Source organism: Leucopleurus acutus, assembly GCF_964270905.1.
Source record: "Leucopleurus acutus genome assembly, chromosome: 16".
Lineage (NCBI taxonomy): Eukaryota > Metazoa > Chordata > Mammalia > Artiodactyla > Delphinidae > Leucopleurus > Leucopleurus acutus.
Window position 1 is genome coordinate 71,345,504 of NC_139158.1, and position 20,182 is coordinate 71,365,685.

The 20,182-nt window shown below is 42.5% G+C and overlaps 1 protein-coding gene across 1 annotated transcript in view; it reads left to right on the forward strand.

Annotated features, from left to right (window-relative positions):
• Window positions 1-993: 993 nt before the first annotated feature.
• The window catches only part of IFT52 (intraflagellar transport 52), a 32,791-nt gene continuing 13,602 nt past the window's right edge, over window positions 994-20,182 (forward strand). The window contains exons 1-9 of the mRNA XM_082857160.1: window positions 994-1,101; window positions 4,155-4,279; window positions 4,972-5,059; window positions 9,482-9,611; window positions 9,905-9,980; window positions 11,041-11,112; window positions 15,143-15,269; window positions 18,602-18,688; window positions 19,989-20,057. Of these exons, the coding sequence (XP_082713286.1) occupies window positions 1,081-1,101; window positions 4,155-4,279; window positions 4,972-5,059; window positions 9,482-9,611; window positions 9,905-9,980; window positions 11,041-11,112; window positions 15,143-15,269; window positions 18,602-18,688; window positions 19,989-20,057 (795 nt within the window). The 5' untranslated portion in view covers window positions 994-1,080. The remainder of the gene's footprint in view (window positions 1,102-4,154; window positions 4,280-4,971; window positions 5,060-9,481; window positions 9,612-9,904; window positions 9,981-11,040; window positions 11,113-15,142; window positions 15,270-18,601; window positions 18,689-19,988; window positions 20,058-20,182) is intronic.

Here is a 20,182-nt window from a genome sequence, read left to right on the forward strand (position 1 = left end):
AAATTCTAAAGTCTCTGCTCACATCGGTTTGAGCCAGCGAGACAGCTGCATTGCACACACGTCCACGCTCCCTCAGGGCAGGCACTGAGCCCTCCCCTGGGGAGAAGGGTTGGCTGTGGTTATCGGCGTCTGGTTTCTCATTTTCACGGCGACAGCAGGGCAAACCGTACTTGGCGATGGCTCTTCCGCATAAGCAGTTCCTTCTGCCCAAATGCCCTTCCCCAAGCCTTGCCTTAATGAACCATTCTTCTCTCACTTTTCTGCTCAACGGGGACCCCTGTCTGCCCAGCTTCGGCCTCTCACAGCTCCCTTAAAACAGTTTATATTTTTATTTTTTGGTAGAATCTGGTCAGGTCTAACTCGCCGCCAGGGGATGCCCAGAGGCTGGTTCACCTGGGCGTGGCACTGTTGCGCTCAGAGATGCGGGGCTAATCAAACAGAAAGAATTATCTCATATTCCCATCCTCACCACTACACCTGCCCACCCTCCTCCTGGAGAGCCTCCCCGGCCTCCCAGGGCGCTGAAACCCTCCTATAACGCGCGCAGTGCCTCGAGTCCCGCGTTTTAAAAAGGGCGACAGCGACCCACAACCGCAGCCTCTACCTCAGCCGCAAAGCCCCGCCCCGCATCGGGCCACTGCTCTGCGCCTGCGCTCTTGGGGTCAAGGCTGGGCCTTCCGCACGCTCCGTCGGAAGCCTCCACTAGTCTCCTCCCTCAGGGTGGGACGAAGTTTGGGCCCTTGTGCTATCATTTTTATCAGGCTTTAATGAGACTGGGTATTAAAGGAGAAAATGAAATGAGTTTATCTTTGGCCTAAAGTTAATCCACATTCTATTTGGATTTACCCCTCATCTAAAATAATGGTACAGTCCCACATTAGTCCCGCCCCCTGCCCCCACCCATACTTCTCCCTCCTCGCTAGCTAGGTAAATCGGCCTCTTCCGTCCTGTCGTCATCACGTCGCTCCGGAGGTAGTTCCACGCTCGGGTCCACGCCCTTTCAGCGCGCAGCTTCGCCTCCGCAGTTGCTAAGCGGCCTTGGATACCTGGCCGCGGGATGGTGGGCGGCGTCAGGTGAAGATGGTGGTCACTGGGCCTCAGGTAAGACGGACTCCGACCGTGGTGGGCCGGCCGAGGTGTTGGGAATTGGCGAGGGCCTCGCCGGACTGTCCTCGAGGCCGCTGGGCCCGTCTTAGAGAAAATCGAGGTCCGCTAGGGTAAAGTAAAAGTGTGTGTGTGGGGGGGGCGCAGATATAGGCCCAGATCCCGGACCTCAGACTGGGCTCGAATCTAACTCGCCTTCGGCTGGCAGATGTTTAGTCATCCTGCTCAGTATGAAAGAGCATTGGACAAGAAACCATAATGTGACATCCTAGTTCCATCCCCTTTTTCTAGGAATCCTGCTCTTAGGAATCTGTCCTACGGCAAAAATAATTAATGGCAGAAGCAGAAATATGTACATTTCAGTAGGATCTACGATGGCAAAAAATTGAAAAGATGCTCATGAAGATTGAGTTTATTATGGCATAACCACGCAACCACTAATCTAATCAGAAGGCAGAATACAATGTTGTATGTACACACTGTGAAAATAAGCATAGGCATGGATGGAATGGAACATGAAAAGAGAGCTGTGGTGGGATCATGGGGGGATTTTTATTTTTTTTTAAGTGACAAAATGATTTGAAAGTTCAGCCTAAAAAATAAATATGTGGGGGCTTCCCTGGTGGCGCAGTGGTTGAGAATCTGCCTGCTAATGCAGGGGACACGGGTTCGAGCCCTGGTCTGGGAGGATCCCACGTGCCGCGGAGCGGCTAGGCCCGTGAGCCACAACTACTGAGCCTGCGCGTCTGGAGCCTGTGCTCGGCAATAGGAGAGGCCGCGATAGTGAGAGGCCCGCGCACCGCGATGAAGAGTGGCCCCCGCTTGCTGCAACTAGAGATAGCCCTCACACAGAAACGAAGACCCAACACAGCAAAAATAAATAAATTTATAAAAAAAAAAAAATAAATAAATATGTGGGACTAACGAGAAAAATTCTAAAACTTAAGAGTAATAAGAGAGATTAGCTCGTATCAGCACCACCAAGTATTATAACATACATATTATAAACCTGTAGTAATTAAAATAGTATGGAATTGGGCAGGAACTTACAGGCAGATAGAATATATAGAATTCATGATTTCAGTTTTTAGGGATTTATTATATAGGCAAGGTGGTATTTTAAATTAGCATAGAAGGGATGGATTGGTGTCAGGCAGCTTGCTAGTAATTAAAACAATAACAAAATTAAAGCACCAAAACAAAGTCCAAATGGACTAAAATTTAAGTCTTAAAAATTTTGACATCATAAAAGTACTAGGAGAAAGCATTGTTGGATGTATTTATAGTCTTAGCATGGTAAAAACTCTTCTAAAGGGCTTCCCTGGTGGCTCAGTGGTTAAGAACCTGCCTGCCAATGCAGGGGACACAGGTTCAAGCCCTGGTCCGGGAAGATCCCACATGCCATGGAGCAACTAAGCCCGTGCGCCACAACTACAAAGCTCATGTGCTGCAACTACTGAAGCCCACGCACCTAGAGCCCGTGCTCTGCAACAAGAGAAGCCACCGCAATGAGAAGCCAGCGCACTGCAACGAAGAGTAGCCCCCACTTGCCGCAGCTAGAGGAAGCCCACGTGCAGCAACGAAGGCCCAACGCAGCCAAAAATAAATAAATAAATAAATAAAAACCCTTCTAAATATGTCATGCAATCCAGAAGTCAGAAAGGAAAAGATTAATGCTTTCGACTCTATAAAATTTTAAACTTTCTGTGTGGCCTGCAAAATTCAAGCAAACTAAACCAAAAAAACTACCAGCAGCTAAGTCTAAAGACAAATAAACTTATGGAAGTCTTTATTTAATGATCAATTAGAAAAATTTTAAACCCAATAGCAGAGTATATGAACAAGAAAATCAGAAGAAATACAAGTGGCCAATATAAACAGTGAAAGATGGCCATCTTACTAATTTCAAAGTGCAAATTAAAATAATAAGGATTTTTTTTTGCCTGTCTTATTAGCAAAGATTAAAAAAATTAAAAATAAGATTGTGTGGAAACAAATATATTAGCGTTAGTGGAAGTAAAAATTAGTACAATATTTTGGAGGGCAATTTGGAAATAATTTACTTAGCTATTCAACAGGTAGGAATTTATTCTATAGATATGCAAAGTGCACAAAAACATCATGTTCAAAGATGATGTTTGTAGTATTCTTTAACTAGCAAAAATTTTGGGGAAAAAACATGTCAATCAGTATATGAGTGGTTACATAAATTTCAGTACATCCACAAAATGGAATGCTGTGCAGCAGTTAAAAAGAAAGTGGTAGATCCATATATAGTGACATGGAAAGATGTGAAAGATACAGGTTAGGTGAAAAAAGTGTGTTGCAGAATAGTGCATATGGTCCTATTTAGTAAATAAAACTATAAGTTACAATATGTATAAAGAGAATTTAGAAAACTATACCCCACACTTAACAATAGTTAGCCGTGAGGAATCAGGTTGGAAATATGGTTCCCCACACTGTAGTGTGATGGCAGGGCAGGGCCATGGAAGTGGGCTGATGGGAAGCCCAGGGTTTGCCTTGGGTTTCTGCAGCCATGATTTCAGCCTTTGAATTGTAGGGAAATTGTAGCTAAGTTGCAGCTGTGTACCTTTTTTTAAAATAGATTTATTTAATTAATTAATTTGTTTAATTTTTGGCTCCGTTGGGTCTTCATTGCTGCGCGCGGGCTTCCTCTAGTTGCGGCAAGTAGGGGCTACTCTTCATTGCGGTGCGCCGGTTTCTCATTGCGGTGGCTTCTCTTGTTGTGGAGCACGGGCTCTAGGTGCATGGGCTTCAGTAGTTGTGGCTCGCAGGCTCTAGAGCACAGGCTCAGTAGTTGTGGTGCACAGGCTTAGTTGCTCCGCGGCATGTGGGATCTTCCCAGACCAGGGCTTGAACCCGTGTTCCCTGCATTGGCAGGCGGATTCTTAACCACTGCGCCACCAGGGAAGCCCACCTTTTCTTAATGAATTATAAGAAGTAGACTATTGGTTCCTTTTAGGGTCTTTCTTTTGGAATATTGTTTATTGTTTCCCTTTTCTCTGATCCCTTCTTTTTTCCATAAGGTGACCATGGAGAAAGAGCTTCGGAGCACCATTCTTTTCAATGCATACAAAAAGGAAGTATTTACCACCAGCAATGGCTATAAATCCATGCAGAAAAGACTTCGGAGTAATTGGAAGATTCAGAGGTGACCGAGTGAATTGTTTTCCCTTCTAAGTGATAATAACAGCCTGCTTATAACACTGAAAAGTCTTTATTTTCTTATGTAAAATAGATTGTTTAGGTGGGAGGAATTCCATTTAAAGGTCGTTCAGAAAAAAATAAATGATTATTAAAACATATCTTTCAAAACTTGGCAATTAGCATATTACTAAGTGGTCCCCCCAAATCACAAATCAAGTAATTATTCCAGTTATATATATGCAAGTTTTTAAGAGGTTAGAGGCTTTCCCCATATTTTAACTTGGGTCAGTACTTTAGGGAAAGGAAAAATGAAAATATCTGTGTGTGTGTGTTTGTGTGTGTGTGTGTGTGTGTGTGTGTGTGTGTGTGTGGTTTTTCTTAATGGGTAAAGGATGTGTAATCATACAAGCTAATGGTAGAGCTGATTGATTAGTAGTTGGAGGACCTCTTTATGCTCTAGTGTGGTTTAATTTGGACACCTTGGCTTATAGGTAGTGCTTGAGCACAGGCTGATGACTGGGGCAGACCTATTAGAGGGGATTCTCACTTTGGGAGAGAGGCTGGACCAGGTACCTCTAAATCCCTTCATTTCTGTGCCTCTGTAGCCTCTGATTCCATACAGTCTAGACGCTAAAATAGCTCATAAATTGGTTTAAATAATGGATCTAACACTTGCTTTTAAAATCATATTTCTAGCTTAAAAGATGAAATTACATCTGAGAAGCTAACTGGGGTGAAGCTGTGGATTACAGCAGGGCCAAGGGAAAAATTTACTGCAGCTGAGGTAAGAAATATCCATAAAGAAGAAATGTAGTGAGATAGTTAGGAGCATGGGCTCTGAAATCCCGGGCTTAAATCCCTCTTCACCACTTGACTGCCTTAAGGTGGTCACTTCATCTCTTTCTTCATCATAGAGTTGTTGTGATGATTAACTGAGTTAATGCATGATAAGTGCCAGACACATAGTGCAGGCTAACTCAATATTAACCATACTTCTTTGCCATGTTTTTGCTTTAAAAATAGGAAAATTCCATTTAAAATTAAGCTGTTTTTTATTCTGTTTCATGGACAAAGAATCGTTAAGTGTAAAACCCAAACAAAAATAACAAGTGTTGGGCTTCCCTGATGGCGCAGTGGCTGAGAGTCCGCCTGCCGATGCAGGGGACACGGATTTGTGCCCCGGTCCGGGAAGATCCCACATGCTGCGGAGCGGCTCCGCAACAGAGGAGGCCACAACAGTGAGAGGCCCATGTACCGCAAAAATAATAATAAATAAATAACAAGTATTGGCAAAGATGTGGAGAAATGGGAACCCTTGTGCACTATTGGTGGAAAGGTAAAATGGTGCAGCCACTATGGAAAACAGTATGGCGGTTCCTGAAAAAATTAATAATAGAATTATATGATCCAGCAATCCCACTTCTGGATATATATATTCAAAAGAATGGAAAGCAACGTCTCAAAGAGGTGTTTGTACACCCATGTTCATCACAGCATTATTCACAGTAGCCAAAAGGTAGAAGCAATGCAGGTGTCCACCAACAGATGATAAATAAAATGGGATCAATACATCAATGAATTATTACTCAGTCTTAAGAAAGAAGGCAGTTCCGGTACTTGCCGCGACATGCATGAATCTTGAGGACATTATGCTAAGTGAAATGAGCCAGTTACAAAAGGGCAAACGCTGTATGGTACCATTCATATGGTGTACCTAGAGTAATCAAATTCATAGAAAGTTAAAGTGGTGGTTGCCAGGACCTAGAGGGAGGAGGGAGACGGAGTTATTTTGTAATGGGTATGAAGGTTTTGTTTTGCAAGGTGAAGAGTTCTGTAGATTGTTTGTACAACATTGTGAATGTACTGAACTTTACTGAACTGTACACTTAAAAGTAGTTAAGAGGGTAGATTGTATATTATGTATATTTTACCACAGTTAAAAAAGCAAAAAACCCAGAACATAGCAAGAGCCTTTCTCACAGAGACTTGGAAGTGCTTGGTGTTCAGGGAGGGTTGTGGGGAGGAGGGAGGGAGTAGAGGCACGGCGGGGCCGGTGTGGTCCTTAGACTTAGGTGTCCAAGGTCTCCTTCTCTTACTTTGGGTGAGGCCACGGGGAGGGGTCCACAGGGGAGCATTGCTGTTGTCCTTTTTTTTAAGATATTGGGGGTAGGAGTTTATTAATTAATTTATTTTTGCTGCGTTGGGTCTTCGTTTCTGTGCGAGGGCTTTCTCTAGTTGTGGCAAGTGGGGGCCACTCTTCATCGCGGTCCGCGGACCCCTCACTATCGCAGCCTCTCTTGTTGCGGAGCACAGGCTCCAGACACCCAGGCTCAGTAGTTGCGGCTCGTGGGCCTAGTTGCTCCGCGGCATGCGGGATCTTCCCAGACCAGGGCTCAAACCCGTGTCCTCTGCATTAGCAGGCGGATTCTCAACCACTGCGCCACCAGGGAAGCCCCTGTCGTCCTTTTTTTTCTCAACCTGACTGCAAGGCCACCCTCTCATCTGGGAGGGGCATGGAGGGAGACATAACTATTTAATCAGGTTAATTGAGAGGAGGAACAGGGATTATCATTGGGAATGTGGAGGTGACCAGCCACTCCTACCCCATGAGACCCCTCGGAAAGTACACACAGCGGGCAGTGGCCTGCAAAGGAATACTGTTGGGCTTTCGTCCCACACTCTGATAGTTTCTCTTCCACCTCCCTTCTCCAGCTAGGGAGGAAAGAGAGGTGTCCCCGTCTGGGCCAAGGAGCAAGCAGCCTCAGGAAAGCCGGGGCATCCAGAGGGAGGGCCAGAGGCCCCTGCCTGGGCCTTTTTCCAAGAGGAGATGAGCGCCAGGCCAAACCTTTTTTCAGGCTTTCAGGGATGGGAAGCAGTGGCTTCCAAAAGACAAGGGTCCCTTGAGCGGCAGATTTTGTTCTTTGGAACTTTAGCCTAATGTTCTCTCACCAGACCAGACCGGCCCCTGGCACCATGTTTTCTCCTTAGAGTTGGAGTGAGGCGGGAAGGAAAGGGAGAAAAGCGTTTAGCTTCTGCCTAAGAACCAACATCCTCTTGTGTTTTTATGTTTCCACTGGGCTGATTGTAGTGGTCAGCAGAGGTCTTCATCCAGGGCAGAGATCACCGCTTTCCTGGTCATCGTTGCTGGTCTCTGAGGACTCGTAAAGGTTCAGTTCACACCTCAAGGGCTATGTGATCCCTCTTTGATGTTGTCCTCCAGAAACTTCTGTGACAGAACAGACATCATATGTCTGACATTAGATGCAAGAATCAAGCTAGAGGCGAGGCTGAATTCAGAGTCTTCCCCTGTTTCCCACCTCACCTCCACTGGCTCATCACACTCGCTTAGTGGTGGTATTCAGTTATCTCCAGCAGCCCACGCCATGCTTCCCAACCCCGTCAGATCAAGGGCCACCTTATTACAAATGCCCCTTTATCATACTGAATTGAAAAGCATAGATAACATAACTCATCACCATTTAAAAAAAAAGTTGATGCTCTAACTATATTAAAGGGAGATGATTTATTAAAAAAACATGAATTTCAAATTGTAAATGTATGGGCATATGTACGCTAGAAGAATATGTATGTTTTAGTATGTTAATCCTTGAACTTACGTACAGTTAGAACACTTCTTTACATTTGCCATTTTGAAACAAAGGCTAAATGTAAATCTGAGTATACAGAATCACCATGAATGGGACAGCCTGTTGTGTGGAGTCCAGAATCAGTGAAGTTTTGTCTCATTTGGGAGCAAGCCATCTTGGCGATGTTAACTGTTGCACTGTATTTTCTATATTTAGGGGATTGGGGGAGAGAAGCAAATCCAGGTTGTGTGCAAGAGGAAGAGGGCCGTGCTGTAGCAGACCTGCTTTGGGACAGTGGTTCCCCAAGTGGGATGCGTGTGATGAACCACTGGGGTGCCAGAAGGAAATTATTCATATCTTTATCATCCTTAAAAATGTCCTTTTGGGGAGTTTTTGTTTTGTTTTTGGCCACGCCGTGCGGCTTGAAAGATCTTAGTTCCCCAACCAGGGATTAAACCCGGGCCCTCAGCAGTGAAAGCGCAGAGTCCTAACCACTGGACTGCCAGGGAATTCCCTGGGGAGAGTATTTTGTAATGATATAAATATACATACTTTCTATACATATTGGAGCGCACATTCAAATTTTTTCCTGATGGGGTGCTTGAAGAAAGTTGAGAAACTGTTGGTCTAGACCTCCCACCCCAGGTGTTCTTAGGCTAGGTCAACAAAATCAGCCCTAGATTTTCTTCTCTCCCCAGCTTTGTGAAAGCAAGAGAGCTTTCCAAGAGATAGGTAGACAGCATGCCTTTCTTATGTGGTTTGATCTGTCAGTGACTTGAACAGAATTTGTCCCTGAGAGATGGTATGAAATGCCTTTATCCAGATATCCTTGGCTGGCAGTGAGAAAAAGGTATGATCTCTATCAATAGTTTTCAAACAGGGATGGCTTTGCTCACTCCACACCCCGTCTCCCAACCCCAGGGGACATTTGGCAACATCTGGAGACATTTTTGATTGTCCGGAGAGGGTAGGTACAACTAGCATCTAGTGGGTAAAGACCAGGGATGCTGCTGATTGGAGGAGACCCGTGAGCTTCCTTTAGCTAATAGCTTTCCACTTTTAGTTTGCTGTCCAGATAGTCAACTTGGAAAATGTCATTTCAGTTTGAGTATTTTGGAGCTTTATACTAAAGACAAGTGTGGAAATCCTACATAGGGAGTAAATTTTATATTATCTTAATATAGATTTACATTTAAGTGCCTTTATAGATTTGAAGTTGTTTCTTTTTCATCTAGTTAAGGCCTTTTCTTTTTGGCTGTGTTGGGTCTTCGTTGCTGCATGCAAGCTTTCTCTAGTTGCAGCAGGCGGGGGCTGCTCTTCATTGCGGTGCACAGGCTTCTCATTGCGGTGGCTTCTCTTGTTGCAGAGCACGGGCTCTAGGGCATACGGGCTTCAGTAGTTGTGGCGTGTGACCTCAGTAGTTGTGGCGCATGGGCTTAGTTGCTCCGTGGCATGTGGGATCTTCTCGGACCAGGGCTCGAACCCGTGTCCCCTGCATTGGCAGGCGGATTCTTAACCACTCTGCCACCAGGGAAGTCCCTAGTTAAGGTCTTATTCATAGTAGTTTGGATAAAAGTCTTCAAGGTATATTCATAGATTGTTTCTTTTTCTTTGTGTAGTTTGAAGTCCTGAAGAAGTACCTTGATGGCGGTGGAGATATCCTTGTAATGCTAGGAGAGGGTGGGGAATCCAGATTTGACACCAACATTAACTTTCTCCTAGAAGAATATGGAATCATGGTTAATAACGGTAATTATTATTGTTGTTTTAATAGAGGCAGTAATTTCCTGTTTATTATTTATATCGCAGTCCTCTGGGCCTAACAGTACAGTGGAAAAAGTCCTAGGCTGTGAGGGTGCATGGTCCAGGATTCTGGCCTCACCGGCAGTCTGAATTTTCTAGTGCTAGGCTTCTTCCATTTATAAAATGAGAGAGATTGGAATATAGTTCCAGGATTCCTTTCAGGTCAAAATTTGTATGTGTCTATAATATCAAACTTACTTCTAATCTAAGAAACGCCTTCCTCTCTTTTTCCCTTAAAGATGCTGTGGTTAGAAATGTATATTATAAGTATTTCCATCCTAAAGAAGCTCTAGTTTCCAATGGAGTCTTGAATAGGTAAGCATATTGAAAACAGAAATGACTTTGCCAATGACTCTCCCCTTTCCTACATGACTCTTCCCTTCTCCCTCTCACACATTCTTTTCTCTGGCCCTTTTTCCTTTCTTGCCTTTTCTAAAAATTTTATTATATCATAGTTTATTTTATTATATTACTTCTCATCCATCAAATTGCATTCCTCCCATCTTTTGGAACCTTACTCCACATCACCTTTTTGACGATTAGAATATATTCAGTTGCAAGTAAAGAAAACCCTATTTGGATGGGATTAAACAATACAGAGAATTTATTGATTCATGTCATTGAAAAGTCGAGAACTAGGGCAGGCTTTGGGTATGGATTGACTATAATATTCATAAGGTCATCAGGGCTCCAGTTGCATTTCTCTGCAGTTCTCTTGGCTCTGCTCTCCTGTTGTGGGGAGCTGACTAGTTTTAACAGTTCCCAAATTTGTATCCTCATGCCACACCATTTAGGGCAAGAGCATATGCCTTGGTCCCAGCATTCCCAGCAATAGTAGACCTGGGGTTTGCTGTGACAGAAGGCATAGAATGCCCTGGTGGCACAGTTATGTCATATTCTCCACCCCTGGAACCTAGGATGAAGTCAGTTTTTTCTCATCCATTGGATCCTAAAACATAAATTAAGAGCTTTGAGAAAGTGAGAAATGAATGCATGAGGGGGCAACAACAGGGGCCTTCTGGGAGCTTTTCCCTATATTCCAAATGATTCATTCCACACTTGAACTTGCCAGGTACTCTGCTCGGTCTGAAGATAGAGAGTCTAGAACACAGGACTAGAATGCGGGTCTAGTACATATATGGACCTTTCCCTCAGGACTCAAGAAAGAGGAACTGATTCTTATATTTTCATGTTCACTTTTGCAGGCTTCCCAAAAGAGCTGTAGGTGTGTAGGAGTACCTTTATTTGATTTTTAAGACTGGTATTTTGAGCAAGTCTGCACAGTACTTGTATCTAATTCATAGTTACTATTAATGAATGGATTGTGAAATTCCTAAATTTTTTTGTTTACTAGATTTTAATTTTTTTCTTCAAGGGAAATTAGCCGAGCTGCAGGGAAGGCAGTGCCTGGGATCATTGAAGAGGACAGCAGTGGAAACAATGCCCAGTGAGTGTTTTCTGAGGCCACCTGAAGAGGACGTATTTGCCATTTGAAGAGTTTTCTTTTTCAAAGCGAAGCATTTTCATTTCTGATTACAAAAGTAATTCTCACCAAAAACCAGATTGATCAGTTCAAAAGGAAGAAAATAGAAGTCCTCCGGCATAAATCCATGCCCCTCTCCCCAAAGATAATCCTTCTTAATAGTATTTAGATTTTTTTCGGGAATTCCCTGGCGGTCCAGCGGTTAGGACTCCGTGCTTCCACTGCAGGGGGCATGGGTTCAATCCCTGGTCAGGGAACTAAGATCCTGCATGCTGCACTGTGTGGCCAAAAAACAAAAAAAGATATTCAGATTTTTTTATTTTTTTCATATATAAAAATAGTTAGGTACTTTATCCTTTTTATGACTGGATTAAACTGGATGTATCCTAATCTACTCAATCTCCTATTATTGAACATTTAGGTAGTTTATAATATTTTGGTTTAATAATACCACCTAACATTCATTGAGCACTTACTGTATCACAGGCATGTATTATTACCTCATTTAATCCTCACAACAACCTATAAGGTTGTTGACAAGATAACAGTTTAATTGCCCAAGCTCACTTGACTAGTAAGTGTCAGAACTGAGTTTCAAACCTAGGCAGTCTGCTCTAGGGCCTGTACTCTTAACTTCTTTTCCTTACTGTTATTATAAACAGTTTTATATTATCATAAATAACAAAGCACAAAGTAAATGTCTTTGTATGTACAATTTGTGCACTTAATGCTAATATCTTAGTAGGCCAGATTCTTAGCATTGCCAAATGTGATGCATTGCCAAGTCACCCTCCAGGCTTTTGTAACATTTACAGTCCCTGTGAACGTGCCCCTTTTCCCTCTCTTGCCAGCATGGAATATTCTGTTGAAAATGATACCACTTTATTTTAACTTGCAATTCTTTTTTCTTTTTTTTAATAAATTTATTTACTTTTATTTATTTTATTTTTGGCTGCGTTGGGTCCTCGTTGCTGTTCGTGGGCTTTCTCTAGTTGCGGAGAGCGGGGGCTACTCTCCGTTGCGGTGCGCGGGCTTCTTATTGCGGTGGCTTTTCTTGTTGGGAGCACAGGCTCTAGGCACGTGCCCACGGCTAATTTCTAGAGCGCAGGCTCAGTAGTTGTGGTGAACGTGATTAGTTGCTCCGCGGTATGTGGGATCTTCCTGGGCCAGGGCTCGAACCCATGTCCCCTGCGTTGGCAGGCGGATTCTTAACCACTGCGCCACCAGGGAAGCCCCAATTCTTTGATTATTATGAATGGGATGGCTTTTAAAGTCTACTGGCTGATTGTATTTATTCTGTGAATTTCCTGCTCACTGCTTTTTTGCCTGTTTTTCTATTGATGGTTTGTCTTTTCTTATTCACTTATAAGACCTCCATGTGTTGCAAATGTTTTTCCCATTTACCTTTTTACTTTGGGGTATTTTGCCCCATAGAAGTTGAATGTTTTTATATAATTAAAGCATATTACAAAGCTCAAGTAGTTTGAATAATGTGATACTAATACAGAAATAGTGAAAAATAAATTAAAAAATTAGAATCAGATCCAAAATATGTGGAAGGTAGAGGTTATTAATTTATAGTTAAAGTGACATTTCAAATTATTGGGGAATGAATGGTATAATTTTTTTTTTTTTTTTTGTGGTACGCGGGCCTCTCACTGTGTGGCCTCTCCCGTTGCGGAGCACAGGCTCCGGACGCGCAGGCTCAGCGGCCATGGCTCATGGGCCCAGCCGCTCCGTGGCACGTGGAATCTTCCCGGACCGGGGCACGAACCCATGTCCCCTGCATTGGCAGGCGGACTCTCAACCACTGTGCCACCAGGGAAGCCCTGGTATAATTTTGGCTAATCATTTGGAAAAACATTTCCATTTTCATGCCACGCCCCAAAATATATTTCAGATGGATTAAATCTTTAAATATTAAAAATGAAACCATAAAAAGCACTAAAAGAAACTATAGGTGAATGTTTTGTAATCTTAGAGTATAAAAGACCTTTCTTAGTATGAAACCAAGGTAAAGTCATAAAGAGGAAAATGTATAGCAACATATATCATAAGTTGACATCTTTGACATTCAAGAATCACAATCTGATTCTTGGTGAATAAGTGAAAGAACTGTGGACTTGGAGTTAGAAGGATTTAGAAGTTCCTGACTTCATGCCTTACTTTGCAGCGTGACCCAGGGCAAAGTAACTCTTAGCTTCAGTTGCCATATCTGTGTAATGGGGACAGTATTAATCTTACAAAGTTCTTGGGAAACTCCAGTGTGGCAGTACGTGTGGAAGTGCTCTGTAAGATAGAGGGCATTGTACCTTACCTGTGATGTGACCATCATTACTTCCTCAGTAGTTGTCGTGAAGGGCAGATGGCAGGTTGTTAATTTCCTGGGTCATCCCGGAAGAAGCACAGTGTCTTGGGAGGCTTTGAGGTGGGATAAGCAGTCCTGCTTTGTGCTTTGAAATATCTTGACCTAATGGAGTCTCAAGCTCTCATTTGCCCCAGTTTTTATCATGTCCCTGTTTCCTCCTCTTACTCAGCCGTAGCCGCACTGACTTTGTTCTAACTCCTTAAGTATGCCAAGCTCTGTCTCACCTTAGGGCCTTCACATACCTGCTCCCTCTTCCAGGAATATACTCTCCCAGCCAATCTTACTCATTCACGCTTGGTTAGAAAAACTCCTGTATTTGTTTTGGGAGTGGGTGTTTAACCTTATGCTTAAAGTCTTATCAAAATGTCAGTCTGATTGATTTCTTAGTAATAATGAAAGAAATAGAGGAGTGTAAATAATAGCTCGACAATTTCTGTCATATAGTCATTCTACCTTCCTCCTTAAGAATGATCTCCCTTGAGTGCATTTGGGGAAGGTGTGGGGAAGAATGTGCCCTGACATCCACAGAACTATTTCTCCCACTTACCTTTTCTTCCTCCTTAACAACTGCTCATTTTTTTCTGTTCTTGTCCTGGAAATCATGGGCTGCACCCCCCTTACTGGGATACTACTGGGGTAGGGGCGGAAGGAGGAGAATGGGAAACATGGGGCAGGTACCACTTCTCAACCACGACGAGACACAGAAGTCATAGCGGTAGGTGAGACTTTACTGAAGGGATGGGGAAAACTAACACTGGAAGGAAATAATTTAAAACTTAAGCTAAAAAGAATGGTCTAAGAGAAAGGAAAATTAAAATCTTCATAAGGAACTCTTCATGGATATTCCCTCTGCCCATTCCCCCTCCCCCCGCCCCGGTTTCCAGTTGTATGCTTTGGTTTTAAGATTCTCGTTTCTTTCCTTTCTGAGGACACTTCCTTCAAACAAATACCTTTGCAGAGCTCCATTTTTCTTTCACTAAAACCCTAGCCCCTCCTGCAGGGGTTGACCTCCTCTAGGTCTGCACCCCACCCTTATCCCCTCCATCCCACACCCTTTCTAGGAGTACATTGCCCCAAGTACTGATTCACTCAAGACACTCGCAGTCTTTGCTAGGACAGTGGAGAGTAGAGGAGGGACTCCAGAGCAGGTCTGTGTAAAAGTGTCCAATGTGGGATAAATATATGCCTCTGTTGATATAAGCACTCAACAGGTAGCATACCCTTCTGATGACAGATATTCATTCTTAGAGATAACATCAGTCAAATTTATAAAGGAGAGGAAAGTATTTACATCTAAGACATTGTTACACAGAGCAGGCTCATGTATGGCTCTGGTTCAGTTCTTAGATGAGGCCCCCTCTTCTTCCTCTTCCTCCGTTGGGGCTACTTTAGTTCTTCCAGTTACAGTCATTTACACGTACGATTGTAAATTGTTAATTTATACTCACATTTCTTAAAATGCTTTATTAAACCTGTAGCTAGAGTGATACTAATTTTAAGTTAACAAACCAAAGCTTATAGAATATTTTCTGTTTGTTTGTGACTTGCTCAAGAAACACTGAGATTACCTTCAAAAAATTTTTATTCATTAAAAAAAAACCTTGAATATTTCTTTATTTCTTTCAGGGCTCTCACCTTTGTCTATCCTTTTGGTGCCACATTGAGTGTCATGAAACCAGCAGTGGCTGTTCTGTCCACAGGCTCTGTCTGTTTCCCACTTAACAGACCCATCCTGGCTTTCTATCACTCGAAGGTACAGCCTTTCTTAGATAAGGGTGGATATGTAATTTTTATTACTGAAATAGGAAGAACTACTTTAGTTTCCATGGGGTTTCATATATTTTCTCTTTTTTTTTTTGGCTGCACCACTATGTGGGATCTTAGTTCCCTGACCAGGGATTGAACTCATGCCCCCTGCAGTGGAAGCTTGGAGTCCTAACCACTGGACCACCAGGGAACTCTCATATTTTCTCATTGGTCTTCACAATAGTCCTGTGAAGTAGGATTTCAATGAACTACCTTTTACTTATGGGGAAACAGTGGATTGTCCAGTCATTGATGGAATCAAGACTATACCTAGCTCTTATTCTAGATCCAAAGCCTTTCCACTATAGCATGAGGCCACTGTAGTATAACTGTCTCTGACTACCAGCTCTCACCCTCAGTATAAGAGAATCCATTCAGAGAAAGGTTGAGTTAGCAGCCTATACCACAGTGCACAGAATTGTGCTGCTGGTATTTTAGTGTGTCCCAGGAAAACATACCAGAAGACTAGTTGTTCAATTATCATCCTGGAAACCCCACAAAATGTGGGAACAGGTGGTCCCAGAGGACACAGCCGTCCTCATTATCACCCCACGTATCCACTGCCTTTTAATTCATGTTTGCTGAATTCACCTTCATCTGTCTACCAAGACTTGGAATTCACCAGCTGACCTCTCAGTTTTTCTCCAGAGACTTGCATGTCTCTAGCTACACATGATTCTGTTTTTCTTTGTGGGACCTAAGTATTACTTTTCCCTCTCATATTTAAAAGCTCTGACGTCATTTTTATTAGGAAGTAAATAAATGTCTACGCTGTGTTTGAAAGATGATATGTAGACTAAATTGGTATAGCTATTAATGGTAGTTAGTCTCTTCTAAACAGCAGGAAATACTGTTTTAAAATTAAACTGTTATTGGACTTCCCTGGTGGTCTAGTGATTAAGACTCTGTGCTTCCACTGCAAGGGGCACAGGTTCGATCCCTGGTCCGGGAACTAAGATCCCGCATGCCCCACGGCACGGCCAAAAAAAACCAAATTAACATGTTGTTAAATGATTCAAGACGTGGAAATAACTGTTTACATTAAATGTCTGTTTATAGGCACAAAAGTAATGAGACACCATCTTAAGGGGCCTCTGGTAGTATAATACTAGAACTGTTATAATTATTTGATTTTCTAACTGTGCACAGAGATTTTACCTGGCTAAATCAGTGGATTTTTATGGAGCATCTGTTGGGTACAGAATTCTGTGCTAAGTGTGGTGATTCTTCTAGAATGCATGAGATTATCATGTGCTCATTGCCTAGCTATTTAAAGCCCATTTTCTCCTCCCGATAGGCTTTCAGTCCTGCCTTATAAACACAATCTTTCAGAGAGGTTGTTGCCTGTCACTCTTGTTGGTGAGATGAAGCAGTGATCCCAGGGAGAGGCTCCATCTGGAACCCATAGCAGCGCCAGGCTAGCACCGGGGCGTTCTGCCTCCTTGCCCAGGGCTATTGCCTTGAGCTTATCATGGTCCTTTCTAGGTCTTTGGTTTACTGGGATAGACTCATTAACATTGAAGGAGCAAATTGGTCCTTTAGTAGACATACTCTTATTTAATTGGAACAAATTATAGACAGATGCTGGAAAAGGAAGCTGAAGACAATGGTAGAATCAGTCAGGACAGAATAAAAGGATTAAAGGACGATGTATAATCTATTTGAAATAAATGAGGTAGGGAAAAGAAAATACAGTTGACTCTTGAGCAGTGCAGGGGTTTGAGGTGCCAGCCCTCTGCACAGTGGAAAATCGTGTGTTACAGAGTCAGTCCTCTGTATATGCGGTTGTGCATCTGCGAATTCAACCAACCACGGATCACGTAGTACAGTACTCTTTACTATTGAAAAAATTTCGCTAGTAAGTGGGCCCATGCAGTTCAAACCCATGTTGTTCAAGGGTCAACTGTATACTAAGGAAAAGAGAATGTAAATCTGACTGTGAGTAGAGGTGTAGGTATTTACTCACCTACAGGGATTCAGATCGCAGCCCAGTTCATTCAGTCACGTCCCTGCTATTTCTATAGAATTCCACCCAATTCACTTCCTATTCTCAGTAACCTATCTGTTTGCAGTGGTTATGGTATAGTAATCGTATTATTTTTCCTCTGAAGCATTTGCTTTTAACGTGGGACAGGTCAGAGTTTGTTTTGCAAATTTTGTTTTATTTACAGAATTTGTGCATTTGTAGCTCAGCAACTCTGCTTAGGTGTCATTCTTTCCCAGCGTGGTTGCAGTTGTGCCTGTTCTCTGTATGCGATGTTGCTAGAAAATCTGATTTCATTTTGTGTTTTTAATATTGCACTGTTTGTTTTCTCATTACAAAAATAATATATGCTCATTGTAGAAAGTTTTTTCAATGCAGAGATGCACTGCTCTGAGGCAGCCCAGGCTGGCGTTCTGATCATTTTCTCCCACTTCTGCTTGTGCCTCATTTTCGTTTACTTGCCTCACAGGCTTTAAACTCCAATAGCTGTACAATTGATGGTACACTTTTTTTTAGCCTAATGTTATGACAGAAGCATTTTCCCATATTATTGAGAAACCTTTCTAATATATAATTTAACAACTGGGGGAGGTTCCATTATTCTTAACCATATTTCTGTGGGTGGACATTTGGATTTGTTTCTAATCTTTTGTGATTATGACTATAAAGTTGTGCAGAGTTTTTGGTATATTTTATACTGCTTTGTTGCATTTGTTGACAGTTTCAGCAACGTTGTGTCAAAGAAGTTACTTCACTAAACCTGACCAACACTGTTTATAGTCATGTTTTTCTTATTAATCTGATAGGAAAAAGTACTTTGTTTTGTTTTTTTAAAATTACTAATATTAAAGTTTTTATTATTAACCAGTTGTTTCTTTTGTGAATTTTTCATGCTTGTGGCTTGGTTTTCTGTTTAGATCTTAAATACTGTTTTTTGGTATTCATAAATGTCTAAATCTTTATAGATTATCTATGGATTTGTCTGTTTTTTCCTTTAAGATTATGATATTCATTTATAATTTCACTAACAATGGGAAAATACTGTCGAACGAATTCACACTGCTTTCTGTTAATGTCAAATTGAAGGGTAAAGAAGTGTCTGAATTGAGAAGCAGGTTGGAATATAGGCGTTGTGGTAATTGACATTTCTAGACCATTAAAATACGCAAGTGAATTGGCACTTCTTAGTATATAAGACATTTGCTCACGTGGTTGTAATGATAAGTGTTTGGGGACTGAAATGCACGTGGTACATTTTGGGATCTGAATATCTGACACTGCTTTGTCATCAACAGAACCAAGGTGGGAAACTGGCAGTGCTTGGCTCATGTCACATGTTCAGTGACCAATATTTGGATAAAGAAGAAAACAGCAAAATCATGGTAAGCTCTTCTCTTTCATCTAATGAATAATATGTATGATTTTCCTGTCATTAAAAAAAAAAAAGTACTGCTGCGTTCATCTAGTCATTTAAAACCAGCTATTCAGAACCCATTATACACCAGGCACTAAGGATACAAAGATGATTCAGGCATAGTCTCTGCTCTAAAAAAGTATATAGGACCCTGAGAGAGAATGTGAGAGACAGAGAAGTAAATCCAGAAGGACGTGGCGAGTGTTTCTAAGCACACCACCCCGGGCTGGGAGCCACCCTGGAGAAGTGGGGAGGAGCAGACCCAAGCCGGGCCTCCCGTATAGAGCCTAGGAACTCAAACTTTCTTCGAAAAGCCACGGGGAGCCCTTGTAGAGTGTCCAGAGCCTTGGGCATAGTCAGATCTGTGAATGCAGAAGATGTAAGGGAGAGGGCAATCTGGAGCCAGTTAGGAGGCTGGCAGAGAAGGAACAGGGACCTGAATGAAGGCAGGGAAGGTGTCAGTTGGGGGAGGGGCTGGCCAGCACAGTGGGATTTAGGAGGGGTTATGATAGGACTGTCCCTGATTGAGGCGGGGAAGGAGGGAAAGGCATGGCAAGTGCAAAGGAAACATGTCCTGTGAAGGGTGACGGGGTGCAGGCCAGAGCTGGATGTTGGCGTGATGCCGGTGACTCACTCAACCAGAGGGAGAAGGTCCCACTGAGCTTTCTCATTAATGAAATAAGTTCCTTCAGCCTTAAGGATTATTGTCTTATTGAGAGATTGATTTAAGATCTCGTTTCTGGGAATTCCTTGGCGGTCCGGTGGTTAGGACTCTGCACTTTCACTGCCGAGGGCTTGGTTTCAGTCCCTGGTTGGGGAACTAAGATCCCACAAGCTGTGAGCTGCGGCCAAAAAAAAAAAAAGGATCTTGTTTCTGTAGAATCTACATGAAGTTCCAGTGTCTTTATCACATTCTGGGGGCATCTTATTATATTGTACTTTTTAAGTCCAGACTGTCATCAGCACATTACACAGGGATTGTTTCAGAACAATGAACAAATTTTAATAAATTCTGGCTGGTGATTAAAGGTTAGAGCGCCCTAAGATAAATGATAAATTTCCAATAATAAAAATGGCACTGGGGTAAGGAAGACTTTGCAGTTTTCATATTATTTCACCAAGATAAGGGTGGCTACACTTTTTCAAATCACTGGTGGGTATTCTCTTTCCCTTTATCATTTTTCTTGATTGGTTTAATTCCCTAGTCCTGCCCTCAGCTTTCTCCAATAACCAAATGGGTAATTCTGTGTTTACTTTTTTTAATTTAGGATGTTGTTTTCCAGTGGCTCACAACAGGAGACATACACCTAAACCAGATTGATGCTGAGGACCCAGAGGTAGGAGGTTGTGAATCATTAAAAGAAAACTTTGAAATGAAAAATGGGTCCAGCTTCTCAGCACCACTTCTAACAGTTCCAAAGGAATATCTATCTCTTACTTTATCTGTTAGACAGATGGCAAG